The sequence below is a fragment of the Alligator sinensis genome, unplaced genomic scaffold (assembly GCF_000455745.1).
Source record: "Alligator sinensis unplaced genomic scaffold, ASM45574v1 scaffold109_1, whole genome shotgun sequence".
In the NCBI taxonomy this organism is placed as follows: domain Eukaryota; kingdom Metazoa; phylum Chordata; order Crocodylia; family Alligatoridae; genus Alligator; species Alligator sinensis.
Genome location: NW_005841852.1, coordinates 783573 through 803540, shown reverse-complemented (window position 1 = coordinate 803540; position 19968 = coordinate 783573). Strand labels below are relative to the sequence as shown.

Below are 19968 nucleotides of genomic sequence, written 5' to 3'. Positions count from 1 at the left end.
CTTAGGCATGCAATTCAAGATCCGTGCTGCCTCCCCACACCCTGGGCCACATCCCCACTGGCCTGTGCCACCCCCACCAGCCCCAGGCGCCACCACCACGGCCCTCCGCCGGCCCGGAAAGTGGGGTTGGGAGCCAGTGACAGCCAGGCGATGCCCCGAGGCTAGTGCCGGCAGGGCCCAGAGCAGAGTGGCAAGAGCCTGGGCTCTACAGAGCTAGACTGGGCTGCCCCAGCAGGGAGAAAGGGGAACCACCCCACCCTGGGCCCCGCTGGCACTGGCTCCAGGACACCAGCGCTGGCTCCCATGCACCCCTTCGCTCCCAGCCCCGTGGTTAGGCAGGGACCAGTGTGCACAGCCCCAGCCCTGCTCTTACCTGTGTTTCCCAGTCCAGCACAGGCGGGAACAGCCCCATGATCCTAGGCTAGAAGCCCCTGCTAGCCAGGGGCTTCCAGCTGTGAAGGGGTGGGTCCTACTCTTCCAGGGGCCTGCTGTGGCTTCCCCTGGGTCCTACTGTCCCTGGCTCCTGTCATTTTTGACAGGAGCCAGACGCAAATTAATATTAATTAAAAAAAGACAATTTTAGGGGCCCTGCGAGCCGGACAGAATGGCCTAGTAGGCCAGATGCGACTTGCTGGCCATATTTTGCCCATCCCTGACATGAGTCATTACTACCTTCTCTTTATCAGTGTTGATTAACTTCTTGTCATCTCTGTTCTTCAGCTTCCCTGGGGCCTCTGCAATAGGCAGAGAGGTGTGAAAAATGAAGAGCTTGCCAGCACATTCTGCTGCCTACAGAGGAGGAAGAAAATTATTTAAGTTAGAAACATGCATTGAACTGGTGAGGGACATTGGAATGAACCACATTAAATGCTTACTCTATTACTGTCCAGTTCCCTGATACTAGCTGGGGACCATTTTGAATCAGTAGGTTCATAAGCTATGTTTACTTCAGCTAGGAGTTACTCTTTCTTTTTTTTTTTTTTTTTTTTTTTTTTTAGTATTTCTTGTGTTTTGTGGGGGAAATCAAGGTATAGTTACTGAGATAGAAGTGAATTTTGTGAAATGAGCTTCCTTAACTTTTTTTTTTTTTTTTTTTTAAATAAGTGTCAGGCTCCTGATATTCTTTTAAATGGTCAGCACACACAATGGCCCCTGACACAATACATTTATCACTTAATTGATATGTTACTCACAAACTGTAAGATGCCACATGTGCAAGCAATTTATCATGGGATAAGCTTCCTAATGCTGGAACACTACATCCACAAAGATGTTGCTTGTTAAAATGTGGAACATCTTTGTGGCTGGCTTGCATTCTGCTTTAATTTAAAAGGTGCATGATGTATGCTCCCCTCTACTATCTCATGGTGCTCTGCTCTTCCTCCCTACCTTGATTGGGACACGGAGGGAGAGCAGCTGGCTCCCAGACAGCCTGCCCAGCACTGAACTGTCAGGAAGACTTTCAAGCAGTCCTGCCCTGGTTGCTGGCTGGGACCCAGGGGCTATGCCCTGCCCAATTCCACTAATTAACTAAACTGGGTGGTGAATAACTGTATCCTGGACCCAGGACCAGGACCAGCCACTCCTTCTGATAAGTAGGATAGGGCAGGAAGCATCTCCCAGGTCTAGGACACAGTCATCTCTTGTCCACTGAAATTCAAAATGTGCAGCCCAGCATTAGGAAGCTGTCTCCCCAGTGCTAGGCTGCACAAACTTTTCAACCTCTATGCTTGCGGGAAGCCAAGCATAGAGATCCCAGGCTCCACATGTGCCAGTGCAGCCTGGCACTGGAGAACCACCCTTAAGAAGGCTTGGGCATGCTGGAAGCCCAGGATTGCAATTTTGAGCTCCCCATGCATTGGCAAGTTGAAAAGGCACTGCAGTAAGCACAAGTATCAGGGACTGTTTCTCAATGCCGTGATTCCTGCAGCACCATTTAAAGGTCCAGGCACGCAGGGTGTCTGGAAATCAAGGACTTGGTTGCTGATCCAAGGCTCCCTGCATATCAGCAGATGTACAATGGGATCTGACAAGTTTTATCCCAGGTGCCAAAAATCATGCATCTTGCCATGCATACCTGATGTGGCAGGATGCACAATTTTGGGGATCAAGGATAAGAGTCCTAGGATCCCACTGCATGATTAAATTAACATCTGTCTATGGAATTTACATGAGTGGAATGCTGATTGGATTAGCTTTGCTTTTTGCCACAGTGTATGCAAACATAGATAATTCTCATGAAACAAGCTCGAGTGTTTTCCAGGAAACAAACCTGACAAGCTGGTGACTCAATATGGACATAATTGAGCTAGGTCAAGTATGGGAGTGGCAGACTATCAGAAAAAAGTCTACATGCTTTGCTGAGCAATGCTGGCAATTCAGTAGATGGCATTCTCTCTGAATCTGGGCCCAACCAGAACTCCAGCACAGAGTTAAACCATGGTTGCTGCCAAAGCAATCTGTCAGCTCAAACAGAAAGCCAACATCCTGAGCCACTCATTACTGACAATCTCATGGAATTTAGTTTATAAGAACTGCAAATTAATTCCAAAGACTTGATGAAAGTTGTCTCTGGCAATTGCTCTAAATTCCAAATTTCTTGGTAGCTTCAATTCTTTAGTTGGGTAGCGAGCTCAACAGTTGATATAATGATTCACAGAAGTGCTTGTATTTTAGCAATGGGGTAGCCATTTCCTATGTTCAGTAAGGCTGGTTTAGGAAAAGCTTTGAGATTCTCAAGCGAGATGGGATGAAATATTCCAATTTTTGTGTAGTGTCTGACAACGCAGCCAGATCCCCACAACAATATATCTACCTTCAGTGCGTCCAGCCCTGCCTGAATTACTGGAGCAAAGACCGTTTCTGTTTCTCTTGTGTCTGCAAACATTTCTGGGATCTGATCCAGCAAACTGTTAAGAGACAGAGAGAGAGAGAAAGGAAAAGGTCAAAGAAAATTTAGCCCTTGCCTGGTAAATCCACCACCAATGGTAGCCAATGACCCAGGGGACCAAAGTGGCTAAGAAACAGTAATCATTAACCTGCCTAACTTTTCTATTAACCAACATGCCAATTATAGGGTCTCGTTTGTTAACTACAGAAAAGCTGATTCTTCATCCTCTCTTCATCTCTGTTGGCACTGGCTTCTTCAGCACTGACTCTACAGCTCCAACTAATGCTCCTGATGATCCCTTCTCTTAAATGTGTCAGATTTTTACTTTATCCTTTTAAAAGCCACAATCTAGGCTTGATAATCTAATCTAATCTAGTCCCAAAGTTTAGCTTCCTACCAAACCCTGTCAGTAATTCACCACCCCCTTTCTAGGGTAAATTTAGAAGCTCAACTCCCAAAGGAAGATTTGGTAAGAGGTAAAAACCTGGCTGCTGCCTGAACTTATCACATTTGACTCTCCTTCCTTCTCTTTCACTTGACTCTCCTAAAGAAGCAATCTAATTAGGGTTACCTCAATTTGTAGCTATATTTACACTGTCACATTAGCTAAGGTGACTGAACTCTTATAAGCTCCTGGTCTCAGCAATGTTTACCACAGATTTTCCTCTAGAAAAGCCTCTTTCCTTAAGTCCTATTTTGCACCATCTTCCAATTAATTTCTAATACCAGTGAAGCAAATTCAGACAGCCAACTGAGGACAAAGCAAGGTGTAGCTCTATTTCCAGGATGTACATCAGTTTTCTGCCTAAGGCTAGTAACAAGCCTGTAGCATTTTTGAACAAACTAGAAATACGAGCCTCTGCCCAAAGGTATCCAAATTGCAACAACCTGGCAAATTAAGGACATCCCAAAGTGTACCTTTCTGTCTACATTTGTCAGCTTCTAGGTGTAAATTTAAATACACTCACAATGGAGCTATCACGTATCTAGCATACAAATACCGTTATCAAAGCTGAATCATTTAAAAGTAATACAAGGAATTCCCCAACAAGTTGCTCCCTACATGAGTTCTGCTGCAGCTTCCATTACCTGGCAATCACTGTCCTGGACTCATTCACGTTCACCAGAAAACCATCAAGTAGCGGCACAAACATATCGGCTACATCAGATACAACCATCATTTGCGGCTGCGCCAACGAGCTCTTCACATTATAGAAGTGCAACACTTTGTTGTAGGTGACGAAACCCACCCGAATAGCTGACTCCTCTAGGTTACCTCCTCTGAAAATAAGACAATACCTGCATCAGAGCATTCAACAGATAAGACCCAGACAAGGGAAAATGAAATGCCTTGCATTCAAAAACTTATCTAACTTTACTGGACTGACAACATGGTTAGTGTAAAAGATAATTACCTACAAAACTCCTTGCCCCTTGTGAAGAAAACAGGTAATTCAGTGTAGTTTTTAGCCCACAGTGTAGTTGTAGGCTACATGTAGTTTCTTAGCTGGTAAGAAATGCTAACATCATCCACACAATCCATGAAGACTATGACTAAATCATGTAGCTAGAGTAGCACAGGGGGGCTTGCACTGTCACTTGCCAACTTCAAATACTGCCAAACTGCACTTTATATTAGCATTTAAAAGGGAGAAACTCTTCTGTGAATAGGGGAAGATATAGAAGCTTTCCAATTTTTTTTACTGGCTGCAGCAGTACACAGCACAGCAGCTGATTACCTGGGCAGATAATCTAGGAGTGACTTCAACTCTTCACAGATCAGCCTTACCAAGCCACTTTTCACAGCATTGTAGGACACATCGATCATGAAAATGAAAGCTGGTGGGTTGGGAAACTTGTTATTCTGTGGGAAAAGGAGACAAGAAAATATACAATATTTTTAAGAAGATCATAAAAAGATTCAGGCATGGAGTATGAATGCCTGTTTAAATACAGACCAATGGAGTTTTGATGTCTCTTCATGGTCAATCATTAATACACCGATGTTCAGCTAGCTTTTCCCCACCTACCAAATTATCCTGAGCATGCTTAAAAAAACCCCCAAAAAACAGCGTTTGACCCTGCCCCACAGATGCATGTAAGATGTTTGTGCTCTGGACAGATTGTGCCATCACTGAGTGAACAATCAGAGCAGCCTAATTACAAAGGTATTTTCCTTTACATTTTCATTTCTTACAAAGCAGACACCCCAGAGTTTTTATGTTCTAGAAGACTGAAATCCAAATGGACTTGTTTATGAAGAGACATCGTGTACTGGTAGTGAAAGTTTCCTTTCCAGAACTGGTAGCTCTTTCACCCCTCAACAAGTATTAGGTCTGCTCTGGATAGACTTGAGTACCCAGGATGAGCATACCTTGCTATTGATACAAAATGAGTCTCAAGTGACAGGTAAGAAGAGAAGAGGAAAGGACAGATTCCTTTAACAACAGGGTGACAGAAAGGCTATACATGGATGTCACATTTGTTCCAGGATAAACCATTATATCCCACAACGAAGTGCAATCATCATTCAGACATCCATGCGTATTGTTCTGGGATAAGCCCTAGAAAGGTTTGTGGGATAAGAAGTACTAACAGACATTGCAAAGTGCATCTAAACCATTATCCCATAACTGCATCACTGAATCAATGGCAGAAAAGCAGCAAGGCATTCAGCCACTCATTCATCCTGATTAGAAGGGTGATGTGTGTGCACACCAACACTGGGATTTTTGTGTTCTGGGACAAACAGCATAGGTGCAAACTGTTCAGAGGTAAAAGCAACATGTTGCTATCCCCAAGTTAGTAAAGTTGCAACATTTAGAAACCTTTCTCTCTTTATTTTTACGAAAACAAGAGTTTCCTTAATATGGAGCATATGTTTTCCACTTCTCAGAAGTAGTTGAAATGTTAGGATTGCCCGGTCCCATGCTTCAAATATGGGATTGGGACTTAGTGGCCTTGCGTGTTTGAAATTCAGCATATAATGCAGTTATTGCAGAAAACTGTTTGGAGGACTGGCTCAAGCACCATTAGCTAAACTGATTTTGCCCAATTCTTGCTGGCAGGTTGAAAACATACACTCGTAACACCCACCAGATCTCAAGCAGTTTGTAGTTGCCACTGTAGAGATCGTGCACTTTCCTCGATTCTGGTTTGAATTATTCGTAATAATTATCTACCTACAATCTAACTAAATTGACATTGAAGGATGTAGAACCAGACTTCCTTTTTACCATAGAAAGTGAGCAATATCTAACTTGTAAAATGCAATGTAAATTCTAACCTGCTTCCCCTACGTAAGGCAATGTCAACAATGGACTTCAACTAAAATAAATGTCATCTCCTCCTAGAGGTTACCATGATAGCTCTGTCCTAAATGTACACTGTTTTACCTTACAGTAGTCAACGGTTGCCAAAAACTCATAGGACCCCAATGATAACTCTGGTCGATCATAGAAATCAACTCGCTTGCCAGTATGATCCAAGTGCTGGAAGTAGTGAGGAGGCACTGGAAACAAAAAACACAGCAAATATTACAAGCATATCATTGGTAACTCAAACACATTGTTGTAAAGGCCTGAAAGCAGATTCCGCAGAACACCTACTATGTGAGGGGAGAAGACAAGAGTATCCTCCAACAGACCCTAGCTCCATTACTGGGGAAACTTCTCCACAATAGGATAAGTGAGGTTTTTCTTCTGCAGAGCTACTAACATGACTAGGACAGAACAGATTACAGGAAGTGATACTAACCCCCCCCAAACAAAACAAAAACAAAAACCAAAATACTAACAAAAGTAGAAAAAATGAAAATCCCTTTAAAAAAAGGTCAATTTAATTGAAACTACAAGGAGGATTTCAAGTTTGAATAGTTCAACTACAGAAGAGAAACAAAAAATATCGAGATTAAAATTACACAAGTAGTCTTCATGGTAATTACTAACCACTTTCTCACATGAGGTAGAGATCTGTTTTACAATTTTCGATACACAAGTATCTTGCATTGCTTTGTGTATGCCAAGCATGCTGGGGAAGGTATTTCTATGAGAAATAGAACATAAATGGGACTTATACTCTACTGGAGTGTGCTTATCAATATGTATCAATGTCAAATAAACCAAAGGATTAATAAGCATAACACTTCCATTTGCAACTAAGTTACTTTCATAGGCAACAGTCTCACCCTTGAATGACAATAAAGGGGGTGAGTTACTGAATGAAAACAACTGTAGGGATATATGTTGACTAAAATGTTAAGAGCAGAATATTTATCATATACATTTTAACTCAAATGCTTACTTACACTATTTTCATTGACATGGTCCAAAACAAAAATTACCATAAGATCCCTCAAACAATAATATACTATATGGATCTACTGATAAAAAAAAACAAAACACTTTATTAAAATAGCTTGACAGTATTGTAATACATTATACAAGAGGAGAAAGTTAAAGAAGCGGCAATCTTCAGCATTTCAGAGTTGAACACTTAACCACACCCTGAATGTACTTAAACAGTACATTTTAAAAATACAAGAGTACAAAATTCAGTGAAAAGACATTCTGCTCAGTGCTTATGCCATGAATATCCCTTTAGTACAATAACTGCTTGCATATCTTTCAAGTGTCTCCCTACTGGCACAAAAACACCATCTCCCAGAACGAAGTCTTACCCTCAGTGACACAGCTGCAGAAACAACACTGGAATCTCCTTCCACCCTCAATGAACTGCATAAACGGGCACATGTAGGCCTTGCACCTATTGCATCGAATGGGACCAGATTCTCCATGATCTACCAAATAAGGAGGGGTCTGTGAAGGAAGAAGACAGGTCATATATGATGGGATAGAGTGCCTAGACAACTCCCAAAGCATGTTATTACCTCATGGCAGGGCTTAGCATTTTAGCAGCTGTTGAGAAAGAAGAGAGTTTGAATATATTTTGTAAATGCTTTACTGCCTCAAGCTCCATGCACAGAAGCTGTTGGTGAGCTGTAGTTATTAACAGTCAGAGAAGCACAATGAATAGCAAAGGGAGTGGAGAAAGCATACATACAGGAAGTATTTCCTTGGAAACTACTGCTGGACAGCAGAAAGAATTCTGCAACAGATTATTACAAAGCTGTGATTTGAAAGGGTTTAGACTTTGGTTAGTGCTATTCACAGCTGACTTTTTTCCTTTCCCATGATCTCAGGAGCTAATATCCAAGGGCTGCCTTATGCACTTTTCCTCAGCACTCATGACCGTACTATTACAAGCCCCTTGATAGATCAGCCCAGTAACAAAAAGATCAAGGATGAGAGACCTATTTACATGCTGTACTTCCATTCTCTGAAATAAAATAATACTCTGTAGAAAACCCACTGTTGGGTATAATGAAGCTTATAGTTGCTAAAATTAACCCCTCTTCTCAGGGTGAAAAACAGTCACAAATTTATAAAACAAAACTTAATCCCCAAACCCTTTGTACAGACAAAAACATTTCATATCATACATTAAATCCCCCATATCTTTGTCTTCGCTGCTTGTGGAGAAAATGCAGATACCTCTCTCTCAGTCTAAATTAATTTTAATTTCACCAAATGAAATTAAACTAATTATTTTTACTGTTTTGTTTGGGGGGGGTTTAAACTCTGCTTGGTCATTTTTGGACTACTGTGCCACTTCTAGTCATTTCTATGCCCTTGTGTTTACAGCCTAACTCTCCCCTGTATCATTTTCCCTTTAATTTAATATACAATTAAAACACTACTGCAGTCAGAGATTCCAAACTAGGACTCATGCCTTCAAACAAAAATTTCATCACGGGCATCCATCTGGTTTTAAACCAAGATCAGATCCATACAAACTAGAAGTGTAATCCTTCTTACTGACACTTGCTGCTGCTGGCTCCCTGTTGCTGTGTCAACAGGTCATTTGTCTTGGTCCCCCTTCAAACTAGCAGAAAACTGCTCAATGGAGCTAGACACACTCCACTTTTGAACCTTCCACTTCTATCTCTCTCAAATTCTAAAGTGTGCTTTGATACAGACAGGGAATATGCTTCCTTTGATAAGCTTGTTATAGAAGACCTAAAACTACAGGAGCCAATGAAGACATTATATATCCAGAGGAGCCTATCCTTCAAAGCAAGAGGACTTAGTGGTTAAAAGCCATATTAAATAGGTATGGGCATTGTCATGTGGTGTGAGCTTGGTGTGAAGATGTAAGCACAATCTTCAAGGAAACCACTGAGGTCTTGATCACTACAATTGCCTCCAATTCAAGCTACATCAGTCCCTGATAATTATTGTATTAGCATAATGTATCATTATCTTCAGGACTCACACGTAGAGGTAATAATCTTATCTTACCAGTAAGTAAGTTATTTTCCAGGCAAGTCAGAGTAGACTTTGGAGCAACTTGTAGAGCTCTGCATACTTAGTAGAAGCAGCAAGAGGCAGTCTGATTTGATTAAGAGGAGCTCTCACACAAGCTGCATTCAAAGTCACAGGCTACATTCAAAGCATTTCTCAAGTAGGTGCACTGGCCTCAATGACAGCTTGACTTTCCAACCTTGAAAACTCCCTAAGCGGAATTGTAGAGCCTCGGATCCCATTTCTCCCCTCCCCATAACTATGAGCCTCTGCACACAGCCTTATCAGATGGTACATTTTTTGATTGACAGCAGAACAGTTGTTCTGACCACTCCCAGCTCTTTCCCCTCCCGGCTATAACTGACAGCTCAGTTCTCTTGCTTTACACAACTCTCACACCTCTCCCTACTTATAAAGCAACTCAAATATCTATGCTATACTCATTCACCCCTCTAGCCATCATCCTCTCTGACAGACTACTCAAGGCCGCTTTTGCCTGATGGTACTTCCTCTATCCCTGCCACGTTGCCTTCATCTGTCAGACAGAAAACCTGACTCTTGTACTTGCCTAGTCACATTAGCTTGTCCAGAAGCCAGGGACAACAGGCAGCCAACTTTACTACCTCAAGAACAAAAATCCTTTACAGGGTGAAGAGCCATAACATGCATGGAAAATGTGAATGCCAATTAACATCTTAGATATTGGAAAGTCTAGTTATTTCCTGAAGCCTCATACGCTTTTTCTCTGAACCTTGCTTAGCTTTTGGAGCAAAGGTCCCATCTGGTGAGCAGGTGCTGGATTTTAAGGATTCTAGATTGTTTTCAATACCTTGTTTTCACCAATCACAGTTCTCTTTCCCCTCCCCATCTCTCCAACTGTGGCTCCATTTACAGTGTCTTATTTCTCTCAACAGGTGCAGGATATTTAGCTAAGTTCTCATCTGTTAGTAGGGCCCCTCCACAAGGGAACTGGCCCTTGTCTGTAATAAAGATGTTTCCAGGGCTGGGGGCTCAGTGAAGTTTGGCAAAATTTTGCTGGGCAGCATAAAAAGATGCATTCATTCAAAGCATATAAATCAGAACTTGGAGATTAAATATCTAGGCACACTTCTCTTTTCCAGAGTGCTTTTAAACTACACAAACCTCTGAAATGTAGCTGCTTTAATTCTCCAGTCATACATCCCTTATAAGAAGGTCCCAAGCACACTATGGGAATTTACTTCAGGCCAGTTCAGTTTATTGAAACCTTTTGAGCAGATTTGCAAAATCCAAAATACTGTTAAAATCACAAAAAAGCAACAGAATAGATTTTAAAGCCCACACACTATCCCCCCAACTCAATGGAGTCTGAAAGGGGCAAGGCATGTAATGGGTGGATAGACTGTCCAACTCGCACTTTATAAATCTAGCCATCAAGAGTGGTTTGGATAGATACACTGAAGTCATGGTTAGGAGCAGCAACATAACAAACATATGCCTGTAACTAGAGCCTACGTTCCTAGCACTCTTTCAGAACTTCCCCACTTTAAAATGCTTTAGAGTCTTTCAGCCCCTCAGTTTGATTAGGCAGGTAATGATTAACCAGGTTTTACAGATGTAAGAGAGCGGGGGCACAGAGTCATGGCAAAGAGATGACCACAACTCAGGTTTATCTGAGGACCAAAGTTTGCTTAGTCTTTGCTCTCCAAAATTCTTATTCCACCAAGGTCTAAATAGTTAAGAGGCTTCAAAGTCCTAGACAGTCGATGCAGGATATTGCTCTTACCTCCTCTGTCGGTAGCATAGCCAGTGGTTTTATGACAGCAGCTAGGGGAACCTGGGACTGTTTGGCCATATCTGATGTGCAGGGAATATTGTAAGATGTGCATCTTATGTAGCGGGGGCTTGTGTTACCTGTAAAGGAAAGCAAAAACAAAACACACTAAATTTTCTCTGAAGAGTACTAAACTTACAACAACATGGGCAACATATTAACCCATAATGCAGACTCTAAGCACTCATCTACATAGGGACTTGTATTCAGATGCAGCGTAACCTGTGAAATGGGTGGTCCCAATTAACTCCTTGTATAGAGATTCTTAATCTAGATTATTGTATTGTTCAGATAACGACTCTAAATCTACCTTTTCTCCCCTCCAAAAAAGCCCCATAAAAATAACACACTATTTAGACAGGGGCCAACCTATGTGTCAGGTGGATCTCAAGTGGATTATGCTAATTTAAGGTATTGTAAACAGGTACTCGGACACTCTAATTTGGGAAGATTCTATTTTTCATTTCCAACAGCTTCCTTGTTGAGCAGTGCAATTCTGATTTAGAAAATAAGGCACTTATTTGCATAAGATTTCAGCAACCCTGAAAATGAGAAACTGACAGCACTACCAGTAGTCACTAAAGAAGGTAGATAAGGTAAAGTCTTTCTCTACCCAACTCCCAGATCATATATTGCATTGTATTCATGATTTGAAACACCATAATGCACTTCTAGTCCTAGACCCTTCACATTCATACTGCCAACACACCTTCATCCTAAAATGCCCCCTTTTGCTCCCATATAAATATGCAACATACTTCTATTCACAAATCTTCATTCTTGGCTTTCCAACATCCATTGGCTCCACTTCATTCCTCTAAAAAATGTTAATTGTTTTTACCTATGGACGGATTGGTCAAACCATCCACTACTTTCTGAGACTGAACTTATCTTTTATTTTAGATCACAACCAAAAACATTTTTAGAATTTAAGCCTCTACTGCTTAAAAAAAAGCCAGAGCACTAAAACCCTGTACATCAAAGGGAATGTCCCAAGAAATTGTACGCTGAGATCTCTGGCAATATACTTTTTTTTTTTTTTTGAAGGAGCTGCAGTAAGTAGTGAGCAGTGTATTACCTTGATCTTTCACCAGGAAATTGGTAGTGACAAGGGGTGGAACTTGCCCCCTCACTCCAGTGACAAATGGCTCTGATCCACGGTTATTTCTGTCATCTTCAATCACCTGGATCTAGAATGCAAAGCAACATGTTAGCAACTATAGACTGTTTTGTGGTGACTATGACACATGGGATTTGGAACTATAATGAAGTCAGACAGGGACTGGGACAAACATGACTAGTTTCAAGGACTCAGAAGCCTAGACCTAGTTTAAGCTTTGTCAGGAAGTCAGCTCTTATTGTATGCAAAGGTTGGTGAAAGACTAGAGGGATTTTAACAAAAGAAGCAGAAGTCGTATTTAAATTTTAGGGCGTTTTAAATTACAATTATGAAAACTGGCATATTTTACATTTAAAGAACGAATTTGGAGACTCTCAAAACTTAAATTCAAGTACTATTTCTGTTTATTGTTCCCCAACAGACTGTGAATTACAAACCAACCTAAGTCTTTCTGGAACCTCCAAATCAAAATATTCTGGATTCCACGTATCCTTTAGTTTTAAGCTTCCTTTTTCCCTGCTTTTTGTATCTAAGTTTTGTATCTAAAGTTCCAAGAATTGCCACAATGCAAGGCTGGTTCTTACTGCGGTTCTTACAGATACTGTGCATCTGACTGAACTCTGACCTAAATACCTGCATACAAAAACTCGGAAGAATTTGATCCCTTCAGTGTATACATCAAGTCCCAACTGTTTGCAACAGACTGGTTCATTTAAAAGGTTAAACTACAGAAAGTATTTTTAAAAGTTCCTTCAATTAGAGATGACAAAACTGTACTCCCAAGATGGACAGCACTTCTGGATTAAGAATAATCATTGAATTCTGTATAAGAATGGCAAATTATGATTATGAATCCTTACAGCTACTTTTTCCAATACCAGCACTTAGCCCGATTTAAGCAATAACCTAGGAACAAGTTACTTCAGTCCTTGTGAAAAATTCATTCTTTGCCAATCTGTCTTTGCAATAAATTCCAATATGCAGACCTCTGTTTGGCAAAGTACTATTATCCCTATAGTATATTTCATGTTGTCTCAGTAGAAAGCTCACCCATACCATTAGATTATGTCCATTCCACAAGAAGTCTCCTATCTTCTAAAAACTCTACAGATTAACTAAAGTTGGTCACACCAATAGTGATGTCACGTGACTAACTTTAGCCAATCACTAATGAGGGAGAAATGATAGAGGGGTAATAGAAAAGTAAAAAACACCAGCTTCCTCCAAACCAAAAAGTAGGTTCCTCTATATATTCAAAAAGAGATTTTGTATGTAACATACTGAATCTTAAAAAATTGTAATTTATAATGGTGTATGACAGCAGATAATGAAAGAATGCTAAAGGCTCCCCATGATTTATCAGAGAAGTGTGCCAAGAAATTTAGATGAGGGATTGGTGTCAAAACAAGAGCTACTTCCTCTCACTTACAAGTATTCAACTATTAGCTCAACCTTGGTACCGCAACAAGAATGAAAAGTAAACAAAGTAATGAGCCATGTAATATACATGGGTGCAACTTGTTCGTCCTGAAATTTGTACTATAAATCATTCCATTTTGCCCAATAAGGTAGCTAATTTACTTTTAAGGATCAGACAAGATGGAGGGGAGACATTCTTCACGATCTGCTTCTAAAAAGCTATCTGCTTTCTATTGCCCCTTCATTCATGACACAGGATGCAATTTAATGAGCAGTCCCCTTGCGGTATTTAATTCTATTCATTTTGATAAGGCAAGCAGAAAAAGATGGGGGCGGAGGGAGGAAGGATTAACAGCAAAGGGTTAGTGAGATGAAATTTAGGTTGCAGGCATGCACAGGTGGCCACCAACACAAAGATGACATTAGACAGACACTGCACTTACTGGGCTAGGAATTGCATCTGGATCTATTCTGTGCCTGGATTTCTGCTGAGGTGGCAGCTCACTGAGTTGCTTTTTTTAAAGAATAAAAAAAAGTAACAGAGTGCCACAAAAAGAAAAAGAGAATAATAAAACAAGAAGTAAGTGTTACTTCTCTCTGCCCAAATTCTGGCACTGGAGTTAGATATATACATTTGGACAACAGTTCATGCAACAAGAGGAAAAGAATGTTTCCTTCAATACAACAAATTAATCCTAGAATGCGTCTTGCTGCTGTATTGTTCTTGGGCTCTGAATATTTTGTTGGCAGAGATAGACTATGTACTTGCCCTGTTAGACTTTAAGGACTTACACTACAAGAACATGCTGCAATGAACGAAACTGATAAAAGTTGCTTAAAGTCCAAATTTAATGGACAAGGAGATAAAGCGAGCCAAGCTATTAAAGCTCTCCTACACTCCTTCCTTATGAAAACTAAGTCCTAATACATGTGTAAGGCTAAAATCTAAGCAGATAAAACTATGACTTTTTGATCATCACCAGCATGAGAGCGCAAGTCTAGACTAAAGCTAGATATAGAAGTCAAGTGAACCAACTGTAAGCATTTCCTTGGAAATGTTTCTTAGCATCACTTGCTATTGTGATCTTTTAAAACACCAGCTCAGCAGCACTGGGAATTGAACCTAACAGTCTAGTGATATTAATGAGCAGGGACCCGGGTTTTCCATTTCCCATGGAAAAACGGAGTAAACCGTGGATTTTACCTTTTACCAGAGGCAAACATGGATTTCTCATTTATCAGAGAAACCCGTGGATATGGCTTTTTGTAATGAGCTCCCTGCAGGCTGGCAGAGTTCCAGTCTGCAAGGAGCTGGGAGGGAACAGAAGGAGGGTGGTGAGACAGGGGGCACCACGTGCATGGACATGCACATGGACCCAGGCAGCCCGAGAGTAGCTCCAGCAGCTAAATGAGGGGGAAGAAGACGATTGAAGCCCCTGTAGGGAGGGAGAGAGCTTGGCAGTGCTTGCGGCCCAGGGCCACAATGCATGGCCGCAGGGCCCAAGCAGGGAGGAGGACAGGGCCATGGGTGGCTCGTCCAATGGGAGGGCCGACTGAGACCCACACCGCCATCTGTATGTTAGAGCAGGTGCAGGCTGTGGTCACGGGATCCTGCCCTGCTTCCCTCCCCTGGAGCATCCACAGCTTGGCGGGCATGACAGAAAAGAGCGGAGCCACACGGAGAAGCTGCTCGCCGCTGTGAGCTCCCTGCTGCCCTGGCAATGCACCCCCTATGCGTGCCATTGCTTTGAGGGGCACAACCCTGCAAGGCTGCTCTCATTGAAGCCCCATGCGCAAGAGGTGCATTGCCACAGCAGTGCGGAGTTCACAGAGGTGAGCTGCTTCTCCATGTGGCTCCACACTTCCCTGACACCCTGCTTCCCTCCCCCAGGGCCTCCACAGGCCAGTGGGTGCAACCCAGCGTGGCAGAGCAGTGGAGCCATGTGAAGAAGCTGCTTGCTGCTGCGAGCTCCACTGCCTTGGTGACGCACCTCCTGCACACGGGGCTGCAGTGAGAGCAGCAGCATGGGATTGTGCCCCTCAAAGCAGCAGCATGTGCAGGGGGCATGTCGCCAGGGCAGTGAGGAGCTTGCAGCAGTGAGCAGTTTCTCTGTGCAGCCCCGCTGTTCCCTGCCGTGCCAGGTTGCTCCCACTGGGCTGTGGAGGCCCCAGGGGAGGGCAACAGGGAAGGAGCCTGAGCCTGCAGCCCATGCCTGCCCTATTCACACATCTTGGGGGGTGTGGGTCCCTCTGCCCCCTTAAGACAGTGGCAGGGAGCCAGCACCCCCCTACCCCTGCAGCAGTGGGGAGTGGGTGCTGCAGACCAGGGTTCACAGCCCTGGCAGCTGGGGGCCTTCTCCTTCAGGGCTGGAGGAGCAGGGGCTGTGGGTGGGGAGTGCGGGACACCAGGAAGGCTGTGGGAAGGGAGCAAGAGCCACAAGCAGGGCCAGAATTCTGATTTGAGAAGTGGTCCACCTTCAAACTAAAAATGTCATCACTGCATGTAGAACATCCTTGACAAACTTAATTGACTGCTTGGAAGTACAGTGAGACTGAGGAGACAACAAGTGCATGCTCAAACACACATCCTATGACCCACACCTTGACTATGAAAACACCAGCAATGAATGAACTGTTATGATGTATATTCAGTCAGTTCCTGTGCATACTGCATGCAGTACTGCATACTGTACACTTATAAAGAATGGACTATCATACTTTAATCAAGCTTTTCATGCATCGTCAGAGGGCATCATCATTGTTTATATCTCCTTAAGAAACTAAGTAATCATCTTAATGCCAGATGAAATTAATGAAGGAATTAATGCAGATCTGGGACCCAAGTCAGGTGGTCACCTGTTCCACACTGAGGAAGAACTACCTTTATAGTGGGTGATATTAAAAATATTTTAGTTTAACAGTAATGTATCAGGTTTATAGTTTAGTCCATATTTAGAATATAGGGGACAATTCTATAAAAGATGAGACCAGTTTTATAAGATAAAACATGGGCATGTCTAAGTAAGCAAATACAGAATCACAGAAAAATGTGGCTGTGAAGAGACCTCAGGATCATCTAGACAAACTCCCCGACCAAGACAGAATCTTCCTTATCTGAACCATCCCAGTCTAACCTGTTCTTAAAAGTTTCCAGGGACAGAGACTTCTCTAAGTAATCTGTTCCAGTGTTACTTACCCCAATATTGGATATTAGGAAGAACTTTCTTAATCTAAAGAGCCCTTGCTGCAATTTAAGACAACTGTGCTTTGTCGTGTCTCCTGAGACCACAGAAAACAGTCTAACACAATTCTCTTTATAACCACCCTTCATGTACTTGTAGACTGTAATCAAATCTCCCTTCAGTCTTCTCTTCTCCAGACTTAATAATCCCAATTCTTCTACCTTTTCTTAAAAATCACATTTCCCCTAGAACTCAATAATCCTTTTGATTGCTGTCCTCTGGACTCAGTTTGTCCACAGACCTTTTCAAATAAACCATCTATAAACCATGCTCCTGCAACTTAACTGAAAGATAGCTTTGCTTTACTGAGATGACAATGTTCTTTTTGGCAAGCTACTCTTCACTTGGAAGAGCTCATAAGGCAAAGTCTGGAGACAGTGTGACAGAACAGTGGCTTAATCAAAGTATTAAAAAGTTTCTGTTTATTAACTTGGAAAAAAGAAACATGTGGAGATATAGTGCCATATCCAGTCCCTTTCTGCATTCACTGCTACTGGTAATTTAGTGATCCTACTGATAACAAGTCCCTGAAACTGAATATACGAATTAATAAAAATCAACAGGAACAGAAAGCACTGTTCTTCATTAAGCAATCTGTTTCTATCCTTACAATCTGTCAATTTCATATATAATAAGATGTAGTAAGTGTAAAAGTTCATACTGATGAGAACAATATAAGCTTACAGGGCTAGGAATGGAATCTGGATCCAAGCGTTTTGGCGGGGGTGGTGGTCCAGGCTGACTCCCATAATTGGGTGTTCCTGGATAAGCCCCTCCGTAGTTTGGTTGTGAACCTCTCACCTGTCCAAAGGAACCTGAAAAGAGACACCACATTGAAAATGTGTCCAGTACTTAACACTTCCTTGCTAAACTTTAACTACATTTCCTATAGAGCATCTTAACTCAAAAAGGGACAGCTAACATCCAACTAATAAAGGTTAAATAGATTTGTCACAATGATTCATCAGTAATCTGTCCATTTCTAGCAAGCTCATCAAGGTTTAAAGTGAGTGATGTAACTTCTTTAGAAACCCATCTGAGAGATGGGAAGAACTGGTTCTTCATGGGTTTATGTATTTGGAAAATAATATTACCAAGACGTTAGATCCAATAAAGGACTGTCAAAATTCAAGTTGTGCTGCAGATCCAGCTAACAGAAAACTATGAGCAAAGTAACCACATATCCCCATGCAAAACCCATAAACACACTAAAGTAAAAGCAGACAATTTTGTCAGTCAGCTTTGGGCGGTCCAAAATTATAACAGGAGAGGTCTCATTTCTGCTAATTTAAGTGGTTTTATGACTATACGTGATTATTCCATTGCATTACAACCTACGAACTTCACTTCGTCAACCTACTGGATACAAAAAAATCATGGACTAAATACAGACTTTGGATTTAGGACACATTATAAGCTGCTTAACATCCGACTCCCCAGGTACCTCTCCACTATTTACCAGCTATTCCCCCTTCCTTCACCCCCCGCAACCTGTCTCTTACCCACTGACTGGCTTTCTTGCATGCATACCAGCCTCTGGCTTCTTTACTATTCATTCCATCCAGGAAGAGCACACACCAACTGCAGATGCTTTCTCAGCCTGATGAAGGGTATTTGTACCCGAAAGCTTGCAAAGATTTTTTCCAACTATTTGAGTTGGTCTAATAAAAAATATCAGGTTTACCCAAAGAACCTTGTCTGCCTATGTCCTTAGACCAGTGGTCACCAACCAGTGGATCTCAGTCTACCGGTAGATCTCGGAGCCTCTTGGAGTTGATCTGAGGCTGGGGTGGGGAACCAAGTGGCTGTGCGCATGCACACGCGTGGACCAGCAAAGCTCGTCAGTCCATGGGGGAGGGAAGGGGTAGGGGTAGATCGAGGACCCCATGATGAGGGACAGTGCCAGAGAGGCAGGAGCAGGGGTAAGTTGAGTGGGACTGACCTACTAGGGAGGCATGCTCCCAAATAAATTTTCTTTCCCTCAATCTGCACTCCTCGCTTTCTATCCCACAGACTTACCTGCTGGGTTGTGGGGGGGAGGCAGCAGGACACAGTACATCTTGGGTTGCTTTACCAAAGGTGATCTCCTACTTAAACAGATTGGAGACCACTGCCTTAAACCAACATGGCTACAACCTATACCCCTAAAACCTTTAACAAGACACTCTTCTGCTGCAAAAAATAGGACCATATGGACATCTGGTTACAAAATTCAGGGCTGTGCCAAACAGAGTTTTTAGAGTCAGTAATGAAATGGCCAGTAGACAAAGACCTCTAATCCAGGAGATTCTAAATAGCTAATAAGGCTGTGCAAAATGGCTGTGTTTTGATTCAGTTTAGGATTCAGCTCTTTCAGAGGACGACGACTCATTTCAGTGTTTCGGATCACTGTCCTGTTTCGTTTCCACCTAATCTCCTCCAAATCTGTTTCAAATGCACTCCAAGCTTCGCACAGCCCTACAAGACCAGGCAGAGCTTGGGGCCCCAAGGGGTAGCAGGACAGGGCTGTGCGTGGCTCGTCCAGGGGGAGGGAGAGGGCCACTGCCCTACATGCAGGTGAGGAGACCTCCATGTGGACATCTGATCCCCATCACGCTGGGTCGCAGGGTAGGGAAGCAGTGCAGAGTGGCAATCAAGCCTGCTGGTCCCTGCTGTGTGGGGCGGGCAGTGGCAGCAAGGAGACCCTGATGTGGATCTCTGCTCCCTGCAGAGCCAGGTCAAGTGGCAGGGCAGCAGCATACAACTGTTTCCCTGCAAGCCTGGCTCTGAAACTCTGACATTTTCCAAAACATTTCGGATGCCTTGTTTCGTTTTGGAGATGTTTCTGAGCCTTCCGTTTCGATTCGGATTCAGTATTTTGGGCGCTGAAATGGCCCGAATCACTTTCAAAATGAAACAGCTGTCGAAATTTTGCACAGCCCTAATAACTAATTCACTTATAATACTGTACAACATTGCATGGGGACAGAGTACTACTTCCTGATCCTCGCAGCTAGCTACAAACATTTATGGTTACAAAATTATCCAGAGTCATTTTTTTCAGCATCAGCAAGCATTATGAATAATAGCAAATTTATCCATAGAACCCATGTGAGACAGTAAAACATTTTACTGGGGGGGGG

At 42.5% G+C, this 19968-nt stretch overlaps 1 protein-coding gene across 4 annotated transcripts in view; it reads right to left on the bottom strand.

Moving 5' to 3' along the window:
• The window catches only part of SEC24C (SEC24 homolog C, COPII coat complex component), a 60285-nt gene that overhangs the window by 15824 nt on the left and 24493 nt on the right, over positions 1–19968 (bottom strand). For 2 of the 4 annotated variants that reach the window (XM_006016263.3, XM_006016265.3), the window contains 10 exons: positions 17531–17661; positions 14048–14116; positions 12144–12255; positions 11018–11145; positions 7569–7707; positions 6286–6401; positions 4630–4754; positions 3980–4171; positions 2816–2909; positions 673–789 (listed from right to left, as the gene is read on the bottom strand). In XM_006016263.3, coding sequence (XP_006016325.1) covers positions 673–789; positions 2816–2909; positions 3980–4171; positions 4630–4754; positions 6286–6401; positions 7569–7707; positions 11018–11145; positions 12144–12255; positions 14048–14116; positions 17531–17661 — 1223 coding nt within the window. The remainder of the gene's footprint in view (positions 1–672; positions 790–2815; positions 2910–3979; positions 4172–4629; positions 4755–6285; positions 6402–7568; positions 7708–11017; positions 11146–12143; positions 12256–14047; positions 14117–17530; positions 17662–19968) is intronic. The other 2 variants (XM_006016264.3, XM_006016266.3) reach the window with 1 other exon arrangement.